The 17,003-nt window shown below is 36.6% G+C and overlaps 1 protein-coding gene across 6 annotated transcripts in view; it reads left to right on the top strand.

Moving 5' to 3' along the window:
• The window catches only part of LIN52 (lin-52 DREAM MuvB core complex component), a 122,101-nt gene that overhangs the window by 7,478 nt on the left and 97,620 nt on the right, over positions 1–17,003 (top strand). For 4 of the 6 annotated variants that reach the window (XM_046009908.1, XM_046009903.1, XM_046009906.1 and 1 more), the window contains exons 3-5: positions 118–155; positions 5,356–5,422; positions 6,774–6,857. In XM_046009908.1, coding sequence (XP_045865864.1) covers positions 118–155; positions 5,356–5,422; positions 6,774–6,857 — 189 coding nt within the window. Of the gene's footprint in view, positions 1–117; positions 156–5,355; positions 5,423–6,773; positions 6,858–7,248; positions 8,085–10,867; positions 12,359–17,003 lie in introns of those variants that run through there. The other 2 variants (XM_046009905.1, XM_046009907.1) reach the window with 2 other exon arrangements.

Genomic DNA, 17,003 nt, shown 5'->3' with positions numbered 1-17,003 from the left:
CCTCTTCCAGACTATGAGCCCCTTGAAGACAAGTCTGTTTTCTTCTTATTATTTGGCTCCTCTATGTCTGGGGCACTAAAATGTATATTGAATAAATAATGTGTTTTTTCTTTTCAGTACCAGGTGTCGCTGAATTTGCAGCTTCCTTTAAAAGTGTAAGTAATATTTCACTTACCTAATGAAGCTTATCCAGTGTTTTGCTCCTTAATAAAAGTTCAAATATCCCCTGTTTTCTTATTCTCAAGAAAAATATCATAGGTTTCCAATCAAATTGTAACTAGAGCCCTAGAAGTCTGTGTATATTATCATCATGTTAATAATAATGTCTTTCTCTGTTCAGATATTCCGTTTTGGCATTTTGACTTTTGCCTGTTAGCCTCTTTTCTTAGCTTAAAAGCTTTTAAGGTAAAGCCGTTGAAATCTTTAATTTAACATCAGTATTCTTTTTTGCCCAAACCATGATTTTGAAGCTTTTCTCTGTTGTTTATGGGATGCATTTGACCTTATCTTATACCTCTTTACTGGCTTTTGAAGTTTTTCAGTGACTCATCAAAAAGCAAAGGAAGACATCCATTAGAGCCACAACCTTTGTACTTTCTGGGCAGCAGGCGCTGTGTTCGATGCTGTCCATATATTCTCTTATAGTCCCACAACCAGGAGAACATGATTGTAGCATCAGCTAGCGCTTACATAGTGCTTACTGTATTCCTGGCACTCTTCTAAGTACTTTATGTATATTATTTAATCTTCACAAAACCATGTGAGGTGTAGGTACTGTTATTAGCCCAATTTTACAGACAAGGAAATGGGCATAGAGAGAGAGGTTAAGTAGGTTAACCAAGGTTATACGCTATACATGGCAAAACCAGGCTTTGAATCCACTATCTGATTATTAGCATCCATACTCTTATACCATATGCAGAAGCATTTGAGTCCAGTGTTTAAAAAAAAAAAAAGCACTAACTGAAAGAGAACCTTGGAAATTACTTACCTAAGTTCTAATGAGTGACAGACCAGGATTTGAATGCAAGTTCCATCTATTACAGAGCTCATGCTCTATCTAGTAAACCATGCCACTGGGGATTTGTACTATAACTCTCATTTTTTAAGTGAAGTGTGGTAGTTTTAAATGATTTTAAAAGTAGTTTTAAATTTTGTTTTTAAATAGACTGTAGAGGGTCACCTGGGTGGCTCAGTCAGTTAAGTGTCTGCCTTCGGCTCAGGTCATGATTCTGGGGTCCTGGGATTGAGCCCCACATCAGACTTCTTGCTCAACAGGGGGCCTGCTTCTCCCTCTCCTGCTTTCCCTGCTCGTGCTGGTTCGCTCTCTGTCAAATAAATAAATAAAATCTTAAAAAAATAAACTGTAGAATTTTTCATTGCCTGTATAGGGAAGAGCCACTGTAACAATGAAAGTTCAGGTACCTTCTGTACCTTGCTATGTGCTTAGTATTCTCTACTTATTATTAGAGTTATAGGTGCTGAGTTAAATATTAAGGCCCCTGTAGCGGCACCTGGGTGGCTCAGTCAGTTCAGCGTCTGACTCTTGATTTTGTCTCAGGTCATGATCTTGGGGTCATCGATCGATCTCTGCATTGGGCTACTCATTGTACTTGTCCCTCTCGCTCTGCTGCTTCTCCCCCTGCTTGTTCTCTGTCTCTCTCAAATAAATTAATAAAATCTTTAAAAATAAACAAAAAAATATATACAGTAAGGCCCTGTAGCTTTCAGATTCCTTGAGAATATCTGCTCAGAGGTAATTTAAACTTTGTAGCCTCCTATTTATCCAAGATCTAGGATTGTATGAAAGCTGGCCGGTGCTCATTTAGCATTCAGTAAGGGCTAAGTATGAAGAGTTCAGCATGGTGTAGGGTTTGGGAGTCAGACACACTTGGATTTGAGTCCTGAATCTGCTGCTTCACTCTCTGTGACCTGAGCAAGTTTTGTAACATTTTTGAGCCTTAGTGGTCTTATCTGAAGGTACTTCATAAAATTCTTAGTGTAAAATGCTATCATGCATGTAAAATACTTTGCATAGTGCCCAAGACATAATAAACAGTTCTCAGTATCTATTAGTATTAGATTAGCTTTTGTCTAGTAGATTGAGTACAAAGTACCTGACATAATTTTCTTACATTCTCATTCATACTTACTTTTCAGGTCAGTTAATTATATTTGGTAACAACTAAATATTTTGAGTTATAAATAGAAATGAGAGTTTAAAAAAAAAAAAAACTTTCATTAGGGGTGCCTGGGTGGCTCAGTGGGTTAAGCCTCTGCCTTCGGCTCAGGTCATGATCACAGGGTCTTGGGATCGAGTCCCACATCGGGCTCTCTGCTCAGCAGGGAGCCTGCTTCCCCCTCTCTCTCTGCCTGCCTCTCTGCCTACTTGTGATCTCTCTGTCAAATAAATAAATAAAATCTTTAAAAAAACCCTTTCATTAAAATATGTTGTTTTTTGAAAATCTGATTATGTATCTACCTCTTTTCCCTACAGGTATGCACATTCGTTTTAAATTTTGTTTCTAGGGGTTTGGGTCATCCCGGGACCCTAGGTTAAAATCCCTGGTCTAGTCTCTTTCCCTACTGGTGACCAAAAATGGCAAATTTGACCGATAGCCTTCAAGGAAAGGAAGTATAGAATAGTGGTTTCTGAATTCAGACTTCCTGGGTTTGAATCTTGGCTCCAATAGCTGTGTGTCCAGAAGCAAGTGATTTATAATCTTCCTGTACTTCATTTTTTTTTCTCCTTTGTAAAATGAGGATAATAATACCTGCTTCATGGGTTGATTAGAAAATTAAGTCGTACGATGCATTGGTCACATAGTATCCAGCAAATGTTAATTAAGAAAAAAAAAGAGAAAAAAGACTGAAAGCTGAAATAATGTTTCTCAGCCATACCCCTGCCTACTACACAACGGAATCATCAGTGTGCAGCTGTGGAGATTTTAAAAAATACATATGTACTGGTTGTAGCTTGGGATGTGTGCTGGGAGGCTGGACCTGTGAACACTACAGTGGGTGTTCACTTAGCTTCACGTTGTCTTGTTTGTGTGATAGTGACACAACATTCTGTTGCCTTTCTTACCTGTGGAAAGGAGGGGTTCCACTGGTGTGAGATGTGTTTGGATCTTTTTTAGTTAAGTGTAGGTTTTAACTTTGTTTTTAACCTGCTCCGTTTCCGACCTGGGCCGGTTCACCCCTCCTTAGGCAACCTGGTGGTCCCCCGCTCCCGGGAGGTCACCATATTGATGCCGAACTTAGTGCGGACACCCCATCAGCATAGCGCACTACAGCCCAGAACTCCTGGGCTCAAGCGATCCTCCTGCCTCAGCCTCCCGAGTAGCTGGGACTACAGGCGCGCGCCACCGCGCCCGGCTTAACTTTGTTTTTAAATGAGCTATAAAACTCTTCATTGTCTGTAAAGCAAAGAGCCACTGCAACAATGAAAGTTCTAGAACCTTCTGTACTAAACACAGTTTGCATTGTTATCTGGTTTGTATGTTTAAGATGCTAAAATGTTTTTGAAGTTAAATGGACAGTATTACATTCAAAAATAATATGTAACGTCCCTTGCTCTGTTCTCTCCAATGGACCCTCATTCCACCTCCAGTATTCTAAATCAGTGCATCTGGAGTGTGTCCAGGGCATCGGTTTTTTTTTTTGTTCCATAGATGATTCTCATGGACAACTAGGATTGAAAACTGTTGCCCAAAGTTATTCCAAGAATGGGCTCTTCATATTTTGTAACTTCACTTTTCAGAGATGAGAGGATGGGGCGCCCGGGTGGCTCAGATGGTTAAGCATCTGACTTCGGATCACTTATCCCTGGGGTCCTGGGATCGAGTCCCACACTGGGCTCCCTGTTCCTTGGGGAGCCTCCTTCTCCCTCTGCCTCTGCCTCTGTCTCTCTCTCTCTCTGTCTCTCATGAATAAATAAAATCTTAAAAAAAAAAAAAGAAATGAGAGGATAATTTAAAATTCTAAAGTTTTCTAAAATGTCTACAATAAAATGAAATTTGAAGTGATGATCATTGCAATCTTCTCACAAATTGAGGATTTCCTCTTTTTAAAAAAATTTTAACTGAAGTATAGTTGACATATTTAGTTTTGGGTGTACAACATAGTGAATCAACAAATATATATCTATTGCATTATTGTTTACTGTAGTCCCCTACTGTACTTTTCATTTCTGTGACTTCCTTACTTTGTAAGTTTTACTTACTTTGTAAGTACAAACTTGTAACTGAAAGTTTGTACCTCTCAATCCCTTTCACCTATTTTGCCCATTCCCCCCAACACAACCACCAGTTTGTTCTCTGTATTCATGAGTCTGTTTCTGTTTTTTATCTGTTCATTAGTTTTGTTTTCAGTTTCACATATAGGTGTAATCAGGTGCTATTTGTCTTTCTTTGTCTAACCTATACTCACTTAACATAATACACTTTAGGTCCATTCATGTTGTCACAAATGATAAGATTTCATTTTTTTTTTTAAGATTTTATCTTAGAGATAGTGAGTGTGGGTAGAAGAAGGGGCAAAAGGAGAGAATCTTCAAGCAGACTCCCTGCTGAGTACTGGGCTCACTCCCAATAACATGACCTGAGCCAGAACTAAGGATTGGCTGCTTAACCAGATGAGCCCCCCAGGTGCCCCAAGATTTCATTCTTTTTAATGGTTGAGTAATATTCCTGTGTGTGTTTCTGTGTGTGTGTGTGTGTGTGTGTATGTGTAGAGGGAGAGAGAGACATCTTTCTATGAATCTTCCCCTCTGCCAGAAAATGTTACTTCCTGATGGTCCCAAACTGTTCAGTTGGAGGCTTTTACCAGAACTGAATTTCAAGTAATTTCTTTCATTGCTTTACTAATTTCTTTTTGTTTTTAATATTTTATTTATTTATTTGGCAGACAGAGATCACAAGTAGGCAGAGAGGCAGGCAGAGAGAGAGGAATGGAAGCAGGCTCCCTGCTGAGCAGAGAGCCCGACGTGGGATTTGATCCCAGGACCCTGGGATCATGACCTGAGTGGAAGGCAGAGGCTTTAACCCACTGAGCCACCTAGGTGCCCTGCTTTACTAATTTCTTATCCATGAAGTAGTAATAGTAGTCAGACCTTTCTTCTAAGATCATTTCCCTGAGACCAGCTGTAAAAATGAATAGAATTATTTTGCAAGGTCAATTATTTTGTAAATCATATCTGAACTTAGAGAAATCTGGGTTTTTGAAACTATAACTTGCCAGTATTTTCAAACAACCTGAAGGCTTTATGACAAGCTACTCTTCTGTAAGAAGGAAGATGATGGTCTCTTTACATTTTGTGTGTATCTGAGTGGTTATATTCTTATATTCTGACAGCCCATTACTAGTTCTCCACCCAAATGGATGGCTGAAATAGAACGTGATGACATTGACATGTTGAAAGGTAAGCAGTGCTGGTGACCTCTAACTTTTAACCTGACATTTATGTTCCTCTACAAACCACCTTTCCAATTTTCTCTCACTGTTCCCTTACAAGTGTTTGCTGCAGTCAGACTGCCTACTTAACCGAGCCAATGGATGGTTCTTTATGTCTGAATGCTTATCTCTATTTTTCCATATGTATAAATCCCTTCAGTTCAGGACCCACTCATAATGATTTCTTCTGCTGCTAAATTCCTGTAATTATTCCTTTAATCCTAAAAATTCCTTCAATTAACTTTTTAATTAACTTGTTAAAGGAATTAATTTAATTTCATATAATGCTATAGTCAACAAAAACTCTCACATAAATTTTTCCCATTTAATTCTCATAAAGGCCATGTGCGTGAGGTATCATAATAGCCAAGGTTCAGAGGTTAACTTAGCCTAAGATTTATTAGAAAGAGTTAAAATTTAAACTGATATTTTAAATCCAGTCTCTTACCAGTTTAACACAAGTGCCTTATTTAGAAATTACTGCTATATATTGTTGTCGGTACTATTAATTGATAATCCCTTAGTAGGTTAAGACATGTCTTTTTGTTCTTTCTATCCCATCAATTTCTCCCATAAGGAATACTATAAGTAGTGAATATTGTTGTTTGATAAATGACTTGGAACTCAACCACAAAGTAGAAATTTAAATTAAAAAACATTAATTTTCCTTGATTTTGCTCTACTTTATTTAACTTTTATCATCTTTCCGGTGATAAGATTCATGATGGTTGTAAAGTAATAGACTGAAATTAAGGTAAAAATCTGGTATTCTTGAGCTGTTTAGGCAGCTGAACAGATCACGAAAGTCTACTTATGCCAGATATGGATAATGAGTGTGGCATGATAAGTGGGAGAAAATAACCTTTTTTTGACTTCAGAAGTAATTCATTGTTCTGCATGAAATGCTTAAATGCAGATCCCCTCCTCCAACCATGGAGAAATTAAGTCTCAAGGGCATCTCAGGTTCGTTGTTGTAATGTTCCAAATGGACGTTTATATAACATCCCATTAGTGTGTATTTTCTAGGGAAACTTTAAATTTTTAATAAGGGATCATAGCATTATGTTCCATACAAACTGACTTGTGCCTTAAACGTAAGTTCATCTAAAGCATTTTGCAACAGTAGGAAAAATTCACTGGTGTGTGTGTGTGTGTGTGTAAGGGGAAAGATTGGATGAGAAGAGATACGGATCCATTCTCTACTTATTAGGTAAGAATTAAGCTCGAAAATCTTTATAACAAGGATTTCCAGCCTGAATGAATTGTTAACTAGAGAACAATAGAAAGATACAGTTTTGAAATAAATGATTCTGTTTCAGAACTGGGGAGCCTCACCACAGCTAATTTGATGGAGAAGGTACGAGGCCTACAGAACTTGGCCTATCAGCTGGGGCTGGATGAGTGTGAGTACCCAGATCACATTTTTTCAGGGTTGCATGTTGTGTATTTCATAATGAGTGCTAGCTATAATTCCGAAAGTGTCTTTACTGGCATCGTTAAGGTAAGAAGTCACCGTAATCTAGAGTTCCTTTTATGATATAGTATACTAGTATAGTTATTGAGTTTACTCAGTAACAAATTATTTTTCTCTCTACAGTAAAAGTATATTGGAAACCCGTTCAGTTGAAAGTGATAGAATGTCAAGTCAAAGTAGCTTAAGCAAAAGAGGGACCTTATGAGTTCACATAAATCAAAATTTCAGGAGTAGAAATAACTTTGAAGGTATTTAGATGTTTGACTTTTGATGATGTCATTGAGATGTGCTCTTGTTTTAGCTTTTGTTTTGCATCTCAGGGCTCTTGGATTAGTCTTATTCTTTGAACTAGCATGGGAAGAGGGGGCCAAAAGGAGCTTCAGTTTATGTGTCTTTAAATCTGATGATCCCAAAATAAGGAACGTCTTGTGTGAACATTCCAAGAGAAAGGTCCTGGGGAGGACTCACACTGTACCATCTTGACTCAGATACCTATCTTAGAACCAATACTTCAGCCAGTTAGCATGGAGAACCCTAGCGAGCCAAGTCTGGGTCCAGGATGCAGACACAGATTAGAGGGGTTAATCTGATTCAAACCCATGGAATGGGAGGGAGGATTGGTTCCCCAATGGAAGGGCCATATAGCAGACCAAGAACATAGTCTGCTATCATGACTAAAATTTTAAAACTTCTCATTTGTTACTGTCTGCTCTCCATTCTTTTAGTGTACATTTATTTCTTTATAGATTATATTTCTTTCTATACTGTATTCATTATAAAATTGGGAAAGGAATTGTAGAAATTCTCACTTTGTAATTCAAAGAGGAACTCAGCATAAATACAGTGGTTAGAACTTTGTTGTCAGTGGGTACTTCTGACATCTTCCTGAATCCACAGTTGTGAGAGGCTGCAGTAGCTTGTAATTTTCTTCAAACATGCAAGTTTTGCGCTGATTAGAACAATCCCAAAAACGGTTTTACAAATTGTTTATTTATAGAGCATCTAGAGTATTTGTTCACATTGTTTATCTAAATTACTGCCAAATTCAATATTTCACTTTAAAATTTCATTTAAACTTCAAATTTTTGACTAATAGTCTGTCACTTTCTTAGACCTCTTTATCTTTTCTATATTTCCATCATTGTCATTAACAGTTGGCTTTCTTTTACCAAAAAAAATGTTTTTTGGGCGCCTGGTGCCTTCGGCTTAGGTCATGATCCTGGAGTCCCGGGATTGAGTCCTGCATTGGACTCCCTGCTCAGCAGGGAGTCTGCTTCTCCCTCTGACTCTCTCCCCTCTCTTGCTCTCTCTCTCTCACTCTCTCTCTCTCAAGGAAATAAATAAAATCTTTAAAAAAAAAAGTTGTTTAATCACTTCATGAATCAAGGAGCAAGAAACAACAGACCACGGTTCGTAGGTGGTCTGCTAGGTTCACCCATTATTAGCTAACTCTCCTCTGTGTTACTGGTCATTTATTTCTCGTGATTAAAATTTATGTGTTGGCAGGGTGCCTGGGTGGCTCAGTGGGTTAAAGCCTCTGCCTTCGGCTCAGGTCATGATCCCAGGGTCCTGGGATCGAGCCCCACATTGAACTCTCTGCTCAGCGGTGAGCCTGCTTCCCCCTCTCTCTGCCTGCCTCTCTGCCTGCTTGTGATCTCTGTCTGTCAAATAAATAAATTAATTAATTAAAAAAAATTTATGTGTTGGCAAAATTAATACTGACCATGTATGTCATGGACTTCTAGTATTTGTAATGAAAAGGCAAATCTGTGATTATTAAATTCATGAATGCTAGGTTGGTATAATATAACAGTTGATTCTATTGCTAGCTCTGGATAATAAATGGTGTAATAATAATACTACTACTTTATATCTGTGTCAGTTTTTTAAATGAAATAAATTTTATGCTCATTATATCAAGAAGGTGCTATATTGCCAAATGTGTTTATCAACGGTATTATCTCTAGTTAGTTGTAGTTGAAATTGCTATGTTTCCTCGGATTAGTATTTCTTTTTTTGCTTTCCTACTGAGAAAGATAAAATTTTCCCCCATTTTTTATTATGGAGAATTTTAAACATATACCAAAGTAGAGAGAATAGAATAATGACCTTATGTGACCATGACCCAGCTTTAATAATCAGCATATGGGCCAATCAGTTTCACTTATACAACCTCCCATAATTATTTTATTTTATTTTATTTATTTATTTTTAAAGATTTATTTATTTATTTGACAGTTCACAAGTAGGCAGAGAGGCAGGCAGGGTTGGGGGCGGGGAGCAGGCTCTCGCCGAGCAAGAGCCCGATGTGGGCCTTGATCCCAGGACCCTAAGATCATGACCTGAGCTGAAGGTAGAGGCTGAACCCACTGAGCCACGCAGGTGCCCCAAGGCGCACCTGTTTTAAAGCAAATCTTAGGTATTATATTACCTCATCGCCCAATAACTCCATATGTATTTCCAAAAGACAAGCTCTGTCTTCTTCTTCCCTCACCTTTTTAAATATAACCACAATGCCATTATTAGGCCTAAAAATTTTTTTTAAAGATTTTATTTATTTATTTGACAGAGTGACAGCAAGTGAGGGAACACAAGCTGCGGGAGTGAGAGAGGGAGAAGTAGGCTTCCCACTGAGCAGGGATCCTAATGTGGAGCTCCATCCCAGGATACCAGGATCATGACCCGAGCCAGAGGCAGACGCTTAATGACTGAGCTACCCAGGGGCCCCATGCCTAAAAGTTTTTAACAAGCTTGCGTAATATCATCAAATAGTCAGGATTCAGATTTCCCTGGTTGATTTATAATTGTCTTTACACAGTTGGTTTATTAGAATTAGGTCTTAAATAAGGTTTATACACTGTATTTGATTGATATGTCTCTTAAGTCTATCTTCATCTCTCATAGTTCCACCCCCTTTTATTTTCCCTTGCCATTTATTGAACCTAGTTATTCTGTAGAATTTTATACTTTGTGGATTTTGTTGTTCACATTCCTATGGTAGTGCTTAATATGTTCCTTTATCCCTTTTTATTTCCTGGTTGTTAGATTTTCCTGGTTGTAGCTTTCACAGATACAGGTTGAGTCTATTTTTATTTTGGCTGTTTCCTGAATGGAATTGTATGCATCCATCAGAAGGTACATCGTGTCTGCCTATCTCTCTTTGTGATATTAAAATTAATTAGTTGATGAAAGCATTGTTTGCCTGATTATTCATTATAAAATTCTCCATCAGCCTTACACAAGAGTTTTAGCAGCTTTCAGTAATTGCCTAGATCCCCTATTTTATTATAGGTTGCCAAATGGTAATATTCTAATTCTGTCATTTTTTGTTATTAGCTAGAATTTTTCTATAAAGGATTTTATCTTATCAACTATTTATTTTACTTTGAAAGCTGTTACTACAGGATAAATGAGTCTTTCTTTTTATCAGTTTTTAGAATAAAGAATTCCCCTAAACATCAGTAAAGTTTATTTTAGTGGCTTTCCACAGAGTCAGAAACTTGGTGTGGTTTGTTTTAGTTTTTAATCCACACAGTTAAAAATATTATTACCATTCAGTGTTTGTATTTCTGAAACTTAAGACATTGTAGGTGGGGATTTGCAGTCACTTAACTCAGCCACCTTAAGCACTGAACCAAAATTCTGTAACAGAAATGCTCATTTCTGCCATATGAGTCCCATGAGCACAGCTAAGATCTTTCAAAATTATTTTCTGGTTCAAAATTCAGCCTTATTTCAATTTCTGTAGCAAAGCTTTGCAACTTACTGTCATTTTTCCCTGATTGCAACAAATTAACTGACATATAGAAAATAGTTTTAGCTAATAGAATTGGAAAGATTTATATTGATATGTATTGGACTTCTTGGGTACAGTCTCTCTTTGTTTTGTTGTATATAGTGTATTTGCATAAAAACAAGATCTTTTTTTTGTCCTTACAGATTATTCATCTACTCTAGGGGTTGACATTTACTTGACACCCTAATCTGGTGTTTCGATGTCTCAATCCTCTTTCCTGCATTAATTGAGAGGATGACATGGATGAAAAATAAGCAGTAGGAACTGATGAATCCCCAAGGACCAGTGATCCTGTTTTCATGCAAATATCTGCACTGATAAAGATGATGGAAAGAAAAAAAATGCAAAAAATATTTGTCCTCAAAACATGATTGTTTGTCACTTCCCTAGAGCATTGTTATATGTTAGTATAGAAATAATGTGTATCTTCTAGGGCTGTTAGTAACTAGATTGTGTCTTTTGGAAGATGAACTATGCCCTTTGATTTGGTACATGATTATGTCTCAGATAACCCTTTTGGGATTTTGGAGTGCAGTAATTTTTTGTATAGGCGTTTATAGTTTGTCATGACTGGGGTCCGTTGGCTTGATTTGAGCAGTTAATTAATATGAAATTGCCATGAAGTATATAGAAATATGGAAAATTGTAAACTGCCTTACCATATAAAGAATTTTATTTTCATTGCTTCTTTCTGAGTGCAGTGTCCTTTCTGTTTTGCTGTAACTGTTGTAGACCAGTCTCCCTGCCTCTCAACCACCCCATTCCAGGCTGTCAGAGTAATTTTTCTAAAGTATCATTCGCTTCTTTTGTCCTTTGCTTGTAAGTCATTACGAGTACTTTATTGACCATGCGATCAAATTCATATTCTAACATGGCATTCAAAATCCTCTTCACTCTGGCCCTAGCTTAAGGACCGCATTTCTTCCTTACTTCTCCCCTACCAAAACACTGTACGGTTCACATTTGAAATACTCACTCTTCGTGTAACACTTGGCCATCTTCTTAATTCTATCCATGCTATTCCTTTTTCTAAGAGAGCTCTCCCTGACCTATTTCTAACATTAGAACTTCTATTCATCTTTCACTGTTTAGTCCCAGATTTACTCTTTCATCAGCCTTTCCTTTTCATTCCTTATCTGGAAAGTGAACCCTCTTGGCCTCCCAAATTGCTCCTAGAGCGGTTCATTTGTTTCATTTTTATGGCACTTTTACCATTCTGGGAGATTTTGGTACATGTCTTATCCCTTGATTGATTGTAACTCTTTCCGGTAAAAAATCATACTTTGTTCTGTCTTTTCTAATCCATAGAGTACTTGGCATGTCGTAAATGCACAAGTGTGTATTTGCTGATTGAATGAATGGTCAACTGCTTATGACTTCGGGTGAAATGATAGAATTTTTCTAATAAAATCCATTGACTTAAAACTGAAGAGGTGAAAGTTTCTGGAAATTGTTCTTTTTCTGGATAGTTGGTGTTTTATTGATGAAAAGTAACATTTGCAGGTCTTGTAGCGTCTTCAAGTTTTCCTCTAGTGGTTGGATGATCAACCACACGTAGTAAAAATAGGGTGAAGCCTATTGATGATAGTTTTATTTCGTCTTCTACTTGAATTTTATTCCATCATTGTTATGACCTGGACGTCATCCTGATTTAGTCTTTTCATTGGTTGCTTTATTCCTAAGACCATTGAAACTAGGGGTCCCTGGCTGACTCAGTTGAAAGAACATGTGACTCTTGATCTTGGGGTTTAAATTTGAGGCCCATGTTGGGCCTAGAGATTACTTTAAAATCTTAAAAAAAAAAAAAGGGAAAATCAATGGAGCCCATTGTGAATCCTATAGAACACTGATTCTCAACACTTTTTACCCTTTAAAAAAATGTTTTCCCTCTTATCTGTGAGGGCTAGAAACCATGTAGATGAGCTAATTAATGGCTATACTCAAATTTTTTTTTAAAGATTGTAAATATTTATTTGACAGAGAGAGAGATCACAAGTAGGCAGAGAGACAGACAGAGAGAGAGAGGGAAGCAGGCTCCCCGTTGAGCAGAGAGCCCAATGCGGGGCTCGATCCCAGGACCCCAAGATCATGACCCGAGCCGAAGGCAGAGGCTTAACTCACTGACCCACCCAGGTGCTCCTACATTCAAGATATTTTTAAATAGAATGTGAAAATTGGGAAAGCAGAGGATCATGCCATTTGAAATTAAAGCTAAGCTTGGGACTCTGATGCACTTGTTCTTTTTTCTTTTTCTCTTCTTTGTTCTTTTTTTTAATAGCAGCTTTGTTGAGATATAATTCACACACCCTACAATTCACCTATTTATAGTGTGCAATTTGGTGACTTTTAATATATTTAGAGTTGTACAGCTATCATCACAATTGTAGAACATTTTTATCTCCCCCAGAAGAAACACTGTACCATTCCCTATCTGAAAAGTGGAAAGTACCCAAGCATTCATTCCTTATTTGCCTCCTAGGCCCACACGTCTAGGCCACTGCTAATCTGCTTTCTGTCTTCATGAATTTACCTAGTCTTTTTTTTTTTGTAAGATTTTATTTATTTATTTGATAGAGAGAGACACAGCAAGAGAGGGAACACAAGCAGGGTTAGGGTTAGAGTGGGAGAGGGAGAAGTAGGCTTCCCGCTGAGCAGAGAGCCCGATGCGGGGCTCGATCCCAGTACCCGGGGATCATGACCTGAGCCGAAGGCAGAGTCTTTTTTTTTTTTATAGAGATTTTAATTTATTTATTTTTTCAGCGTAACAGTATTCATTGTTTTTGCACAACACCCAGTGCTCCATGCAAAACGTGCCCTCCCTATTACCCACCACCTGTTCCCCCAACCTCCCACCCCTGACCCTTCAAAACCCTCAGGTTGTTTTTCAGAGTCCATAGTCTCTTATGGTTCGCCGAAGGCAGAGTCTTAATGACTGAGCCACCCAGGTGCCCTGAATTGACCTATTCTTGACATTTCATATTAATGGAATCATACTGTATGTGGTCTTTGTGACTGTTCTTTTTTTTCGTGTAACATGTTTTCAATGTTTATGTTATAGCATGTACTTAATTTCTTTTTATGGCCAAATAATATTCCCTTGTATAGATATATTCACCAGTTATCCACATTGTACCTATCCCCCAGGTAACGGACATTTGTATCTTTTCTATTTGGCTAGTGTGAATAATGCTGCTATATAAACATTTATTTACAAGTTTTTGTGTGGATTTACCTTTCTGTTCTCTTGGACTTTTAACTAGAGTACAATTCCTGGGTCATATGATAATTCTACATCTGACTCCTTTGAGGAACTGTCTTGTCTTCTATACTGGCTGCACCATTTTACATTCCCACCAACAGTATGAAGATTCCAGTTTCTCCATATTCTTGCCAGTTGTTACTTACTTAGTTGTTTTTGTTTTCAAAAAGTTATCATTCATCCTAGTGAATGTGAAATAATATTAATATTTATTTAAATATTTTAAATATTTTATATTTTTTATTTTTTATTATTATTTATGTAATGGATAATAAATAATTATTTATTATTATTTTATTAAATACATTTTTAAAAATTTAAAATAAAAATATAATATTAAAATAAATTTAAAAATTTAAAATAATAATAACTAATGATATTGAGCATGTTTTCATGTACTTATTGGCCAGTTGTAGATCTTCTTTGCAGAACTGTTTGTTTAGATCCTTTACCCATTTTTAAATTGGATTATTTGTGTATTTATTATTGAGTTTTAAGGGTTCTTTAGATAGTCTAGAAACAGGTTATATCTGCTTTGCAGAAGTTTTCTCCCATTTTCTTGGGTTGTCTTTTTACTTTCTTGATGATGTCCTTTGAAGCATAAAATTTGAAGTCCTATTTATCTACTTTTGTTGTTGTTGCTTGTATTTTGGTTTCATACCTAGGAAACAATTGCCTAATCCAATGTCCCAAAGATTTATGCCTGTGTTTTCTTCTAAGAGTTTTATAGTTTTAGCTCTTATATTTATGTCTTTGATCCATTTTAAGTTAATTTTTGTACATGGTATAAGGTAAGGATCCAAATTCATTGTTTTGTATGTATATAGCCAGTTGTTTCAAACATTTTTGGTTGAAAAGACTATTATTTTCCTATTGATTGTCTTGGCATTTTGTTAAGAATCAATTGACCATAAATGCAAGGGTTTTTTCCTGGACTCTCAATTCTGCTTCATTGGTCTGTCTGTCCTTAATGGCACTACCCCATTGTTTTGATTACTGTAGTTCTGTAGTAAGTTTTGAAATTGCACTGTGTGAATTTTCCAACTTTGTTCTTTTTCAAGATTGTTTTGGCTACTCTGGGTTTCTTGAATTTCCAAGGAAATTTTAACTTGTCAATTGTTGCAAAGAAGTCAGCTGGGATTTTGGTAGAGATTGCATTGAATCTGTAGATCAGTTTGGGGGAGTATTCCCATCTTAATGATATTAAAATGATTCATGAATGTATTGTGTCTTCTATTTACTTAGGCCTTTAATTTCTTTCAGGAATGTTTTGTGGTTTTCAAAATACAAGTTTTACATTTTGTTTGTTAAATCAGTTCTTAAGTATTTTATTTTCTGATGTTATAAAGGGCATTGTCTTCTTAATATCATTTTCAGTTTGTTCATTGGTGCTTTATTTTTTTCCAAGTTTTTGTTTAAATTCCAGTTAGTTAACATACAGTATAATATTAGTTTCAGGTGTAGAATTTAGTCGTTCATCACTTATGCACAGTACCCGGTGCTCATCACAGCTGCCTCCTTAAATCCCCATCATCTGTTTGGCCCACCTCCCCTCCAGTAACCATCAGCTGGTCCTCTATAGTTAAGAGTCAGTTTCTTGATTCGCCTCTTTTTTTCCACCCTATGTTCATTTGTTTCTTAAACTTATTAGTATGTTAGAGAAATGCAGTTGACCTTTGAATAATGGGACTTGAGGTGCCAGACCTCTGCCAGTTGAAAATCTGTTTATAATTTTTGACTCCCCAAAGCTTAACTAGCCTACTTAATAGCTTACTGTTGACATGATGCCTTACTTATAAACAGTTGAATAACTCATATTTTTATGCTATATGTAGTATATACTGTATTCTATAATAAAGTAACCAGAGAAAAGAAAATGTTAAGAAAACCATAAGGAAGGGAAAATATATGTAGTACTGTATTTATCAAAAACAAATCTGCATGTAAGTGGACCTGCGTAGTTTTAACCATGTTGTTCAAGGGTCAACTGTACAAATAACTTTTGTATGTTGATCTTCTATCCTGCAACATCACTGAACCCATTTACTAGTTCTAATAGAGTTTTAGTAGGTTACTTAAGATTTTTTATATACAGCGGTGCTTGGATGGCTTAGTCAGTTAAGCGTCTGATTCTTGATACCAGTTTAGGTCTTGATCTCAGGGTCATGAGTTCAAGCCTCACGTTGGGTTCCACGCTGGGCTTGGAGCTTACTTAAAAAAAAAAAAGAAAAAGATTTTTTATATACAGAATCATGTCATCTGCAAATAGAGATAGTTTTACTTCTTTATTTCCAATCTGGATGCTTTTTATTTCATTGTCTTGCTTAATTGCCCTGACTAAAAATTCCAGTACAGGGTTAAATAGAAGTGGCAAAAGTGGACATGCTTGTCTTCTTCCTGACTTTAGGGAAAAAACATTAAGTGTGATGTTAGTTGTGGGTTTTTTGTAGATGTCCTTTGTGAGTCTGAGGAAATTTTACCTTTTTTTTTGTTGAGTGTTTTTATCATGAAGAGGTATTGAATTTGATGTATTTGTTCTTGGTTATGCTTTATCTTATACTACAAAATAAATTAAAATCTCAATTTATACTCATTTACTTGGTCCGGGTTGAAATTTACTTAGTAGTATAAAGAAATAGGCTAGGGGCACCTGGGTTCCCAGGGTCCTATAATCGAGCCTGGTGTTAGATACCTTACTCAGCAGGGAGCCTGCTTCCCCCTCTCCCTCTGCCTGCTACTCTGCCTGCTTGTGATCTCTCTCTGTGTCAAATAAATAAATAAAATTTTTTAAAAAAGAAAAGATAGGCTGAACAGTTACTAATGTAAATAATTTCACAATGAGCATATTACTCTCTAAGAATAGCTTTATGAAATTTAGCTTGTTTTTGATACAGGGTTTTTTTTTTTTCCAATTTGTAGTCTAATCCTGTGTATTCTTTAGAATTTTCACTGGGACCGTTATTTGGCTAAATTTAATCACTTACATAGTTTTTAAAAGCAACATTGTATTGTAAAAAGAT

This window comes from Meles meles, chromosome 6 (genome assembly GCF_922984935.1).
Source record: "Meles meles chromosome 6, mMelMel3.1 paternal haplotype, whole genome shotgun sequence".
NCBI classification, from domain to species: Eukaryota; Metazoa; Chordata; class Mammalia; order Carnivora; family Mustelidae; genus Meles; species Meles meles.
This window is presented reverse-complemented; position numbering and strand designations above follow the sequence as displayed.